At 37.5% G+C, this 12,705-nt stretch overlaps 1 protein-coding gene across 5 annotated transcripts in view; it reads right to left on the reverse strand.

Annotated features, from left to right (window-relative positions):
- The window catches only part of ABI3BP (ABI family member 3 binding protein), a 245,382-nt gene that overhangs the window by 144,610 nt on the left and 88,067 nt on the right, over positions 1–12,705 (reverse strand). For all 5 annotated transcript variants that reach the window (XM_032852058.1, XM_032852062.1, XM_032852059.1 and 2 more), the window contains exon 4: positions 10,683–10,815. In XM_032852058.1, the coding sequence (XP_032707949.1) occupies positions 10,683–10,815 (133 nt within the window). The remainder of the gene's footprint in view (positions 1–10,682; positions 10,816–12,705) is intronic.

A 12,705-nucleotide genomic window follows, 5' to 3' on the forward strand; every position in this document is an offset into this window, starting at 1 on the left:
TTTTATTTATTTATTTGACACAGAGAGAGAGAGAAATCACAAGTAGGTGGAGAGGCAGGCAGAGAGAAAAGGGGAAGCAGGCTCCCTGCTGAGCAGAGAGTCTGATGCAGGGCTCAATCCCAGGACCCTGAGATCATGACCTGAGCTGAAGGCAGAGGCTTTAACCCACTGAGCCACCCAGGCACCCCGCTATTTCAAGTTTCTTAATACATCACAGATTCCCATCTATTTCAAGGACTGTGTTTAATACTGACTTCTGTTTTTATTTTTTATTTTTTATTTTTTAGAAATTGCAGAGAACATGAAAAAAATTGCTCACTGTGTACTTATTTTTAATTTCTAATTCCAAGTTGGAGAGCATGCAGCAGTGTACTTACAGACAGAATTCAGACCTCTCAGTTTTGTTATTTACTACTTTGCAAAAGGAAAGTTGGAGAATGCTGGATGTTCATTTTTTTCCAATTACGCATCATGTATAGACGTAATTTTCCAAGTGTGTCATACTGTATTCTTTCAGCTATATGAGGTTAAGCCTAGAACTGTATGGGTTTATGCCACAGAACGTCCATCAAGGTAGTATCATTCAATTTTGTGAAAGGGGTACCTGAAACTCTAAGATGCATTGAGGACTGCCTTTTAAGGGTAAAATTTTCTTATCATCATAAAAATAGAATCAGGAACAAAGCCAAGCTAAGTGTACAATTAAAAAAAAAGAAACAATGCAAATTTAAGATCATGGTCATGTATATGCTTAGGGCTTCAAAATATTCAATCATACCTATGGTAAAGTAATGAAAATCCTCACCACTTTTTTTGCACTTTTATCACATGTGAGGTTTTATATATAATATCTCATTTAAATGTCCTAAAGTCATCTTAAGTGGTAGAAGTTATTAATCCCATCTTACAAATGTGAAAATAGAGATTCAGAAAGATAACTTAATTTGCCCATTATTACCCATCTAGTGACTTTAACCAGTGGCAGAACCAGAATACAAACACTCCTCTTGACTCTGCTCTAAACAGCCTCACAAAGAGGGCAGCAGATCAGGACAGGAGATTTTCTGCACACGGTAACAAGAATGAATGAGCTAGAGCTATGTGTATCAATACCAACAGATTTTACAAATAAAACATTGAATGAAAATAGCAAATTACAAGATGATACATATAGTCTCATATGACTTACACAAATACTGAAACGCTCACCAAACAAAAACAAAAACAAAAACAAAAACAAAAAAACTATGCTACCATGTACTATTCCTGGCAGTGTAAAAGGACAACAAATATTGCAAGGATCATATTTGTATTAGAGCTTTAGTTCCCAGTGAGATAAGTGAGATTAGAAGTGGGGCCAACAGGTAGATTTTATCTGCTTTTTACTTGTGATTAAACATTTTCAGTACATAAAATTATACCTGTAGAGTATGATGTGGAAACATAGGTGTTTGATGTACTATTTTAGATTCTTCTATTTTAAATATTCTCTCAAAAATTTAGTACCTCTCTCCCACTCCCCACTGTAGCATAAGTTAATGGGCAAATGTTCAGGCTAGTTGCTTTTATTTAAAGCTTTACGATGTCACTCATATACTCGCGCTAAAAAACGTTTACTGTGCTGCCTCTTAGTTGTCGATGTTACACAAACACAATTACCCAGAATCTCTGGAAACAAAGGTCAGGACAGGCTACATAATTTATGAGGCTCTGTCCAAAATGAAAACATGGGACCCCTTGTTCAAAAACGATTAAGAATTTCAAGACAATTTCAAGACAAAGACAGTAGAGCATTAAACCAAGCATGTGCCCTTCTAAGTAGGGGACCCTGTGTAAATGCACACATTGAAAGTCTGTGAAGTCAGCAGGGGCCGTATTGTTTAACAAATACAGAGAAGGGGTCATTTTCTATGTTTCTGTACATTTGTACCTTGAACGTATTTGTATATTCAGCCTACTTTCCTACTAGTTACAAGCTATTGAAAATGCTTGGAGTTGTTCATTATCTTCCTTCTTTCTAGTAAAACTACTGTCAGGGCTCCAGTCCCTGATTTCAAAGGAGCAAAAGCCAGAATGAGTGAAGGAGACTGTTCAGCCAAAATATTAACTGCTACTGGGAACAAACAGTATAGAATAGTAATCCCCTGTGGCCTGTGAGTTGAAACATTAACACAGATCTATGAAACATTTATTGACAAGTATGCTGCATGGAATTTTTACTGTTTTTTTCCTTGCCTTGGATACTACATGATGCCAGAGAAGTGCAGAGAAGCTGCAATCAGACCAGATGGGCTACCACAATTATGCAGTTCTACTTTGGATAATTGTCTGAATTCCTCAATTTCTCATGTAATGGGGAGGGCATAGCTAACATAATGAACAAAGGCCAGATTCCAGGGTTACCTATAGCTTGATTTTACATCAGCTTTCTAGGAATGAAATGGTATAAAAATGCTTTACAAACTTACCCACATGTTAAAAAAAAAAAAAAATCCATCCTGCAAATTTTTTACCTGGATCACAAAGCATTTGAAATACCCTCTCTGATACCAAGTTTGTCAGGCAAAATAAACATACAGACAGCTAACCTTTCTCTTCTGCTTCAGAGAGGTTATCTTTGTTAACAGCGATTTAATTGATAACTGTATAATACAGGCAAGATCTAAGTGTTAAAAGAGTCAGTAAGACTATTTGGTGTAAAATAATGGGTCACATTTCCTTGATTTTAAAGCTAGATTTAGGCCTTATGATAATAAACAAAGCTGAAACCTAGTACACAGAAGGTACTCCATAAATATTTGTGGAATGAATAGAACAGACACTTAGGTGCTCATGGGGTCATCCTAAAATTAGAATATAATTACTCTAAACGGCCAATAACTCCATCACCAAAAAACACTGATCTAAGCAATCAAGTTTACAGTCATCTTTTTCAATTTGTCATTGTGTAAGATTTCACTTACCAAACTCAACATTCTTTAAAAATCAGAGCAAGCTGAAGGAAAATACAATAAATGTCTACACCGAACATTTGCAGAGCGCTTAAGATTTTAAAATGTGTTTCAGTTTATTCATACAATAAAATATGAAGGGAGAATAAGAATTATAGGAGAAAAAGAGAGATGATAAGTGTCTAAGTTCTGGTAATCAATGACAGTGCCAGGCAAATGGCTGTTTTCTGACTCCTAAGCTAATACCTTTACTATCGCACTGGCCTGTCTTTCTAGTATGGTGCTTGGCAAAAGGAGATGGAAAAAAAGATAGGTAAAATGACCCAGAAAGGAAAAGGACAATCCTAATTCCTTTTAACATTACGTAAGTTTTATTATTTCATTGTGTATTTACCGTAACATAGAGTCACAGACTTCCCATTATTGTCTAAAGACACTGAGAATTAAACGCTGATCCCACCCTTTTCTGTTGATGATTAAATTTGGACACAAGTGCAACAATCTAGTAAAGATACAGGTAGCAGTCAGTGAAGGTCATCAGATCAGAACTCTGGAAAGCCTGCCTCTAGCAACTTGGACTTTAAGAATAAGAACGTCTCATGTCCTAAGTGGTAAGGAACTGTTGCAGGTAGTGTTCCGTTCAAGTACCATTATCTCTGCTTATATCCCTGATAGTATGAATATTGACAATAATGGTTATTGTAGTTAAATAAAATCCATAGCTCCTCGTCATGTGGAGAAGGCAAGTAGTGGCTTGGTTTGGACATTTATCAGCTGCAAACCAGTAGCCTGCTTTCATGGGAGTCTTTGACCTCTTATTCATCACTTTTCTCCCTCAAAAGAGAATGCGGGTAGACTAGACAATCTTTGAGATCCTTTCTGTTCCTAAAAGATGACTGTAGCTGCATATTAGGCATCTTTTCCAATAAAACACAGAGACAGAACACAGGATAGAAACCCCATAAACAAAATTTATGAAATAACTGGGAGTGACTTACCAAGAGCAAAAATTGAGTAATGTCAAGATAATTTTAGTCCTTTCACAAACTAGCCTGGCTTGATACATGTGCTTGGCTATCATTTGGGCTTTCTATGCTTTTTTTCAGCAATGTTTTTGTTTCTCTGTAATTAACTACCATTATATTTCCTAAAACATCTATTCTGCACTTTTTTTTTTTTCTCTCTTCATATCAAAGGACACTTACTGACACCCCCTTTGTCAATATTTTTGCTTCTTGCCTTACGGAGACTGTGATTGTTGATATAAATTCTGCCCTCACACTATTCTTCTCAAAGTGTCTCTCCCCATCACTCCCTCCCTGCCACCCTACTCCCTCTGATTCCAGAGTTCTCCCTCTGCCAACACATAAGCATCTTGGTAATTTTATACCATTTCCTTATTTCATTCTCTTACTCTCTATGCTGAACAACTCTTTAAATATTTTTCACTCTAACAAAAAATAAAACAAATATTCCCTTTTCATCCCTGCTTTCTTTCAACACAAAATCTGGACTGAAAACCAAGCAGTCCAGATTTAAAACTAATAGTAGGAGCATGATTCCTATATTCTTGGAGATAGACCGTTTGAGAGATTCTATGATTTCTTTCACTAGGCAGTGGGGGGAGCTGGTGGATATTCTTCAGCTGGTGAATAAAGTTGAGCAGTGACAAAGGAGGCTAGACTTACCAGCAGTGGAAGAATTAGAGGAAAATTAGAATCTCAATGCTATAGTCCAGATATAAGAGAACAAAGGAATGAATCATGGAAGAAACAAAAGGAAAATAGATCAAAGTTATATCTTTACAAAAGAACTGATGAGACTAGATTCCTTATGGGATACGGATGTTAAGAAAATTGTAAATACAAATGAAAACTTCTAAAACTTCTAAAATTTCTAAACTTGAAGGAAATTAAAGTAATAAAAAGGAGTTCTTTTGGTATTATAGAAGATATGAATCTAGTTGGAGTCTGAGGTACTAACCACCATTATTTGGCCCCTCTAATGGAGAGAATTCCATCAACTAAAAATATGGTCTTAGAAACTTTGGAAATAAGTCAAGGTCAGATGTCAGCACTGGAAGTCATTTACACCCTTGTCACTCCCACCACTCTCAGGACAAAAGCAACATTAGCACTTTCTGTGACCTTGTAGAAGTGCAGAATCTCTGTCTCTTCCTCAGAATCTGCATTGCAAAGGTCTTTTACATGATTTGTGCGCACAAAGATTGAGAAGCACTGTTCTACTTCGAAGTGATAGTTAAAGACAGCATAGATGAGATAAGGGGGAAACAAAGACTAGAGATCCAAGGATAAAACTCTATTCCATTTGCGGAGGTAGGATTACAAATTAGCACAAGAGAGGAGGAAAAGGCTAAGAGGATAATCTAAATAAAAATGTCAAAAAGGAGTGCCTGGTTGGTTCAGTAGGTTAAGTGGCTGACTAGATTTCAGCTCAAGTCTTAATCTCAGGGTCCTGAGTTCAAGCCCAGCATTGGGCTCCACACTGGGCATGGAGCCTACTTAAATATATATATATACATATATGTCAAAAAAGGAAGATTGCTACCAATTCCACAGAGAGGTTAAAAAGGGTAAGAACTGAGAAAACTCTTCTGGATTTAGCAATTAACTGATCGTTTGTGGCCACAAAGAGATATTTCAGTGGAGTGTTAGTAAGGGAAGGGGAGCCACTGAAAGGGAATAAAGACTATGGGTGTGGGGTATGGAAACTGGGAACAAGAGAGTAGACCAGTCTGAGAGGTTCTGGGATTAAGAGACTGAAAAATTGCTTGGAAGAGAGAATAAGATCAACAGATATTGTTTTGAGGTAGGGAAATCTTGAACACATTTGCAAGCAGGAGGCAGGACCCCTGTGGCAGTGAGGGCACCATCGTGAGAGTGCAGATTTACAAAGCATGGACGGGATGGGATGATGAGCACTGTCTAAGGTCAGAAATAGGTTCCTTGGAAAGAAGATAAGGCAGAGGAATCTGGGGTGAAGAAAGAATGAGCTGATGGTGGATAATCTTAATTTCCTTAGCACTGCAGAAGCCAAGATGGACTGGTGTAGGAAAGGAGCCAGGAAGAGTAGCTTAGATGTGATTCCCAGGAACCAGGGTAAGGTGACAAGGGTCTGAATTAGAATCATTGGCATGGACATGGAGAAATAGAGACATTGATGTGAGTGCTTATCAAAGAGAGAACCCAGAAAACCTAGGGGATCATTAGCTATAGGAGAGGACAAATAAAAAATCAATCAAGTTTCAAGTTAGAATGAATGGAAGAATTAATGTAGTTTGGAAAGTACTAAGAAATGGATAAACAGGCATTGGGATCAATCAAATGAAAATGCACAGACATAAAAATATTTGCTTCTTAAAAACTAGGGGGTGGGGGCGCCTGGGTGGCTCAGTGGGTTAAAGCCTCTGCCTTCAGCTCGGGTCATGATCCCAGGGATCTGGGATCGAGCCCCGCATCGGGCTCCCTGCTCAGCAGGGAACCTGCTTCCACCTCTCTCTCTCTGCCTGCCTCTCTGCCTACTTGTGATCTCTGTCTGTCAAATAAATAAATAAAATCTTTTAAAAAAAACTAGGGGGTGGGGGAACAAAGAGAAAGGCAAGGGCCTGCCTTGGACCGGCCGAAAAGTGGCACCTTGTTCTACATTAACAGTAAATAAGTACAATATGAAAGTGTTAAAAAAAGTGAAAATGATTTTTAAACAAATCAGAAAGCTTTAATAAGTTGGCAAACTGAGAATTAAAGCAATCTTGAACACTTTAACAAGCTGGAGACATGGAAAGGAAAAAATAAGCTATTAATGAGGAAATAAATTCTGGTTAAAAACATGTTTTAGTCTTCATTTGGGCCAATTTGGAAAGCTTTCTTTGGACCTTAGATATATTGAGGACAAATGTGTACATTCTTCCGTTTGCAGTTTATTAAGAATAAAAACTGTAATTAAGCACATCTACTTTCCAATGCAAATCCAGAAAAGGATTTAAGAACATGGATACCAGTATGGACCCTGTACAAACAGGAATAGAGCCACGTGTCATGAAGGATACGTGATACTTTATTGATACTCCCAAACTTAAAACAAAATGAAGCACAGCAGTTTACACAGGACTTGGATACAGAAAGCCCAAAATCGAAGTATAAAGAAAAATATTTCCCATAAATTATTTGCATTGCATAGTATGTGTCTGACTCTTTTTTTTTTTTTTATGCATTGCATAGTATGAATGGGGTTTTATGAATCAATGGGAAGTGATTGTTTTTTTTGTTGTTTGTTTTGTTTTGTTTTGTTTTTAGAATCAGAGATTTTACACCGGTTGCCAATATAGAATCCAATGGATTACAATGATATCAGTTGCTGTTTCTGTAGCAAGCCAAGGGTGTTCAGATTCCAATGATTTTTTAAAAAAGGTACTCCTGAAGAAAAACTTCAGCATATTAGTCTTCCAGTTTTTAAGTGATCCTTCCCTATAGCTACCATTCCTTATTCTAACCTACTGGTTTCGTTGAAATTCTAAAACAGACTGAAACAAACCAAAAAAACAACCTACCATCATGTAGGGGTAGACTTCTCCAAATCTGCTTCTAATTACATTGATTTAGACTCCTGGTGGATTTATTTGGGTGTTTATAATGTGAACAGTAGTTCCAGAACTTTTAAATAAGGACTACTATTTTTTTTTCTCAGGTTCCAGCAAGACTTTAAATGTCAGTTCTTTATTAACAGTATTAACTAGGAAGAAGGGAACCATGTGTAAATGAAATCCACAAGTACACCAAGTGCTGTTTTTTCAGGCATCACCACTGAATTCTTCCCTTTTACTTATGTCCTAAGAGTCTACTATTTCTGTCAAGGATACCTTGCTTGTCCCAATCGTTCAGGTTTGAAAATCTATAAGCATCTCGATATACTATTATTGAATATTTTAAGAAAACTTTATTCTAAGCAGAATTATGATTTTGACTAGTGTGATTGGATGGGCATGACTCCATCAATTTGATGAGAACAGCAAAACCAGGGTAAGTGAGCAAGGGGGTGAGGGAGAGGTGCATGCCTGTTTGAGTAGCTTGGGTCTTCTAATCAACTGCCTTGTTAATATCCTAGCTTTACCAGATCATCTGCTCCTCTCCTTCTCCCTATTATCTCCTTATGCTATCAAACTACAACAACATCTCTCAATTAGAATAAGTGTCAGGTAAATGCTTTCATGAAGGGGTAGGACCAAGTGAAATTGAAGGAAAAGTTTGAGGATGGGAAGAAATCCTGTCCAAAGCTTTCTCTATGAATTTGTTCATCACCAAGCTTCATGAATTTATCAAGAAAGTTAGTATTAAGATCAGCTGCATTTTGCTGCAAGAGCACCAAATTTTCTTTCTTCCTTCCCACTCCCCTTTGGTCTTTTCAAATTAGAGACTAAAGAAAATGAAAAGGAATAAGAAAGCAATCCATAAATGTTTTCTCAGCCCTGGCATTCTGGACCAATCCAGTAAAGTTGGAATTATCACAAAACAACATGTTCTTTTGAGTCCATTTTCCAAACAAAATAAGTTATGGACTTAGTGGTGGGTGATAAAGGAACATTTCAGATACTTTGAAACATCTCAAGCTTATTTTTCAAAAAAAAAAAAAATTGGTTTTGGCAATATCTTCTACATGGCTTTTTCCAATAATTTCTTCCTTCAGAACTATGAACATGTGAAGGAAAATCTATTACTGTTCTTAGTCTAGATTTCCTAATCAAAGTCATATGAAAGGTACTCTTGAGAAGTTACAAACATTTTTAAAGAAGGTCCTTCTTTCTAATTCAATTTAGACAAAAATAAAATACCACACAAGAGAGACCAAGCCAAAAAATGTATGAGAAAGTTCTCAGTATTGTCAGTACAAGAGAAGTGTGTATTAAAACTCCCACAAGACGCTGCTATGCTAGAACAGTAAAAATGCAAAATGCTCACAGCATGGAATGCTGGTGAGGATGGGTAACAGTCTGAACTCTCATAATGCCTATGGGAGTGTAAATGGAAGTCAGGCAAAAAGACAAAATTAAGTATACATTTGCCCTGTGACCCAGTCATTCCATTCCATTCCTAGGTATTTATCTAAGAGATATTAAAAGCTATATCCACAATATCTTATACAAAAATGTTTATAAAGTCTAAATTCATAATAACCCCCCAAATAGACACAATTAGGTGTCCACTGACAAGAGAGTAGATAATAAATTCTGGAATATTCACATAATGGAATACTACTCAAGAATTAAAAAAGGAATGAACTCTTAATATCTGCAATGTCATAAATAGAAACTCAATGCAAACACATGGACACATAAAAACTAACACACTATAGGATTCGATTTACATGTAATCATAGATTAGGCAGCCTAATCTACAGGGATGGAACTCAAATCAATGGTTGCTTCTCGAAGAAGGCTCTGTCTGGAGGGATGACAGTGTTCTATTTCCTGTTGGAGCACAGGATACAAAATTATGCATCTTTTTTTTTTTTTGTAACTGATCAAGCTGGGCATTGTACTGGATTTCAATTATACCTCAACAATATATTTTTTATTTAGAAAGGAAATAAAACTTTAACAATTTAAAAATCACCTTGAGTCTTTTTAAAATTGAAAGAAAAAGTTAATGAAATGCCTTGGTTGAAGCTTGAGAATTTGGAATGCTTGTCAGATGCAGTTTTGAATTCTAAAGATAACATAAGGGCACCTGGGTGGCTCAGTGGGTTAAGCCTCTGCCTTCAGCTCAGGTCATGATCTTAGGGTCCTGGGATCGAGCCCCGCATCAGGCTCTCTGCTCAGCGAGGAGCCTGCTTCTCCCTCTCTCTCTGCCTGCCTGTCTGCCTACTTGTGATCTCTGTCAAATAAATAAATAAACCTTAAAAAATATATATAACATAGTAGACATTTATGATAAACAACCACTTTATTTCCCAGCTTCAGCATGTTGTACACTGCCCAGCTCATAGACCATGCCGAATATATGCCCTGGGTGGATGAATGGCCATCATTTAAAAATATACTTAGATTTTTCCTTTTTTGTCCTACAAACCTGTACTTTTCCTCTGTCTGCATCTCATCCTGTGTGTATCTTTCCAGGTTTCTAAACCAGTGATTCTTAAACTTCTGGGCATCAGGACCTTCCAGAGGGCTTGTGAAGCCACAGATTCTTGGGTCTCACCTTCAGAGTTTCTCCTGCACTAGATCAGGAGAGGCTTTGAGAAATGAACCCAACTGATTTTGATGCTGCTTGCTTTGGGGCCACCCTTTGAGGACTACTGCTTCTAGCACTTCTTCAACTGTCACATCAAAGTTCCATTCCTTTCCAACCAAAGGTCAGCATTTCCTACTTTTAACCACCTTCCTAACAGCCTTGGGCATCCTCCTCTGAGATTTTATTACTCTTCTCACAGGTACTTCCCAGTTGCTATTGGGCTCATTCTCTCCTGTACTTTCTTCTTTGGGAAGAAAAAATGCTTGCATGTGTTTTCTGTTCAGTTCGGTGATGACTCTTTCAAGGGTAGGGACCCTCACTTAGTATCTTCCTTCCTCTGATACCCAGAACAAGCTATAGAGCTAATCAGTGATCAATATGTGCTGATACCTCGGATATGTGGACATTCTTCCAAAGCATGCACAGATCCTACTAAAAGCAAGAGCAAATTTTCAGGTAAAATAAATCCTTTGTTAGGATAAATTACCTGTCATTGGGACAGTGACTTGGCAACGTCCAGTCGTGGTGTGGGTTAATGAGGAAACCCCAGGACAGGAATACGGAGCTTGGTGTCAGAGTGCCAACCACCAGCTGGAGAGGTTTGCGAGAGCGTGATTTACCTAGGGAGGTAACATGCAGGTTAACTCTGATAACACAGTAGATTTTTATGATTGGGGTAGAATGCACAATAATGATTTAGGAAGATGATAAAGAGCATGAAAGCATCAAGTTCCTTTTCTTCTGATGGAGTACACAAATATTATCAATGTTTTGCCCATAAATTTAAGCAGAAACCAAACAAAATGTCATTTTGAAATTTATGTGCGTATGTTTATGCATATATATGTATGTGTATATGGGTAGTATATGCATATAAATTATAAGCCATCATACCTAGATATTCTTTTTTTTTTTTTAAGATTTTATTTATTTATTTGACAGAGAGAGAGATCACAAGTAGACAGAGAGGCAGGCAGAGAGAGAGGGGGAAGCAGGCTCCCTCCTGAGCAGGAGCCTGATGGAGGGGCTCTATCCCAGGACTCTGGGATCATGACCTGAGCCAAAGGCAGAGGCTTAACCCACTGAGCCACCCAGGTGCTCCTAGGTTTTATTTTCTTATGGGTTAGGGATAGCTATGAAAGTTGTGGCTATTACCAATGAAATAAATAATGCAAATGTGTTGCTCACTTCATTTCTTTTACAGATATAATAAAAGCATGTTTGTTCTCCCCCTTTTCCCAAGACTATGAATAGTGTGAAAGGACATCAAAGATTAAAAAAGAAAGCTTAACATCTGGCTTGTGGGTTATATTCTATTTTAAAACCAGTTTAGAAGTGTAAAATCTCTTATCATACTATTATAATAAGCCACCTCCTTTTCTTGAAGTGAGTGTCTAAATGGAAAATGCATACACATTCTTTTTCATACATTCCTAATACTGTTGGAAGACTAGGGATGACATAAGAAGAACATTTGTTTAGATGGGACGAATCAGATTTGGGCAATACCAAGTGATGATAACAAACCACTTTAGATTCTTTTCTAGTATATTGCGGGGAGCAGTATTTGCATTTTCAAAAATATTTGGAACTTCAGGAATGGGATCAGTGAAAAAGAGCAATGAAGATCCTTTGCCACGGAAACCAACATTGGCTTAGAAAAAAAGTCTGTACATAACATAAAAGTGCAATAAGATATCAAATAAAACTATGCAGAACATAAAACCTTCTTTTTTTTAAATTTTTTATTTCTATTCAGTGTAGCAGTATTCATTGTTTTTGCACCACACCCAGTGCTCCATGCAATCTGTGCCCTCTCCAATACCCACCACCTGGATCCCCCAACCTCCCCCACCACCTCTTCAAAACCCTCAGATTGTTTTTCAGAGTCCATAGTCTCTCATGGTTCACCTCTCCTTCCAATTTCCCTCAACTCCCTTCTCCTTTCTAACTCCCCTTGTCCTCCATGCTATTTGTTATGCTCCACAAATCAGTGAAACCATATGATAATTGACTCTCTCTGCTTGACTTATTTCACTCAGCATAATCTCTTCCAGTCCCGTCCATGTTGCTACAAAAGTTGGGTATTTATCCTTTCTGATGGAGGCATAATACTCCATAGTGTATATGGACCACCACATCTTCCTTATCCATTCGTCCATTGAAGGGCATCTTGGTTCTTTCCACAGTTTGGCGACCGTGGCCATTGCTGCTATAAACATTGGGGTACAGATGGCCCTTCTTTTCACTACATCTGTATCATTGGGGTAAATACCCAGTAGTGCAATTGCAGGGTCATAGGGAAGCTCTATTTTTAATTTCTTGAGGAATCTCCACACTGTTCTCCAAAGTTAAAACCTTTTTATTTCCACTGGATTCTGTCTTTCATTTCATGAGACCATGCCTCTTGTATTTGCTATAATAACTTGCAAAATAACTTGTGTTATTTTGATCTAATGTGGTAGGAACTAATGGGTAGGAAGGTACCTCTTGTATGAGCTTAGCGGAAG

The sequence above is a fragment of the Lontra canadensis genome, unplaced genomic scaffold (assembly GCF_010015895.1).
Source record: "Lontra canadensis isolate GAN:19392208 unplaced genomic scaffold, GSC_riverotter_1.0 scaffold6, whole genome shotgun sequence".
NCBI lineage: Eukaryota > Metazoa > Chordata > Mammalia > Carnivora > Mustelidae > Lontra > Lontra canadensis.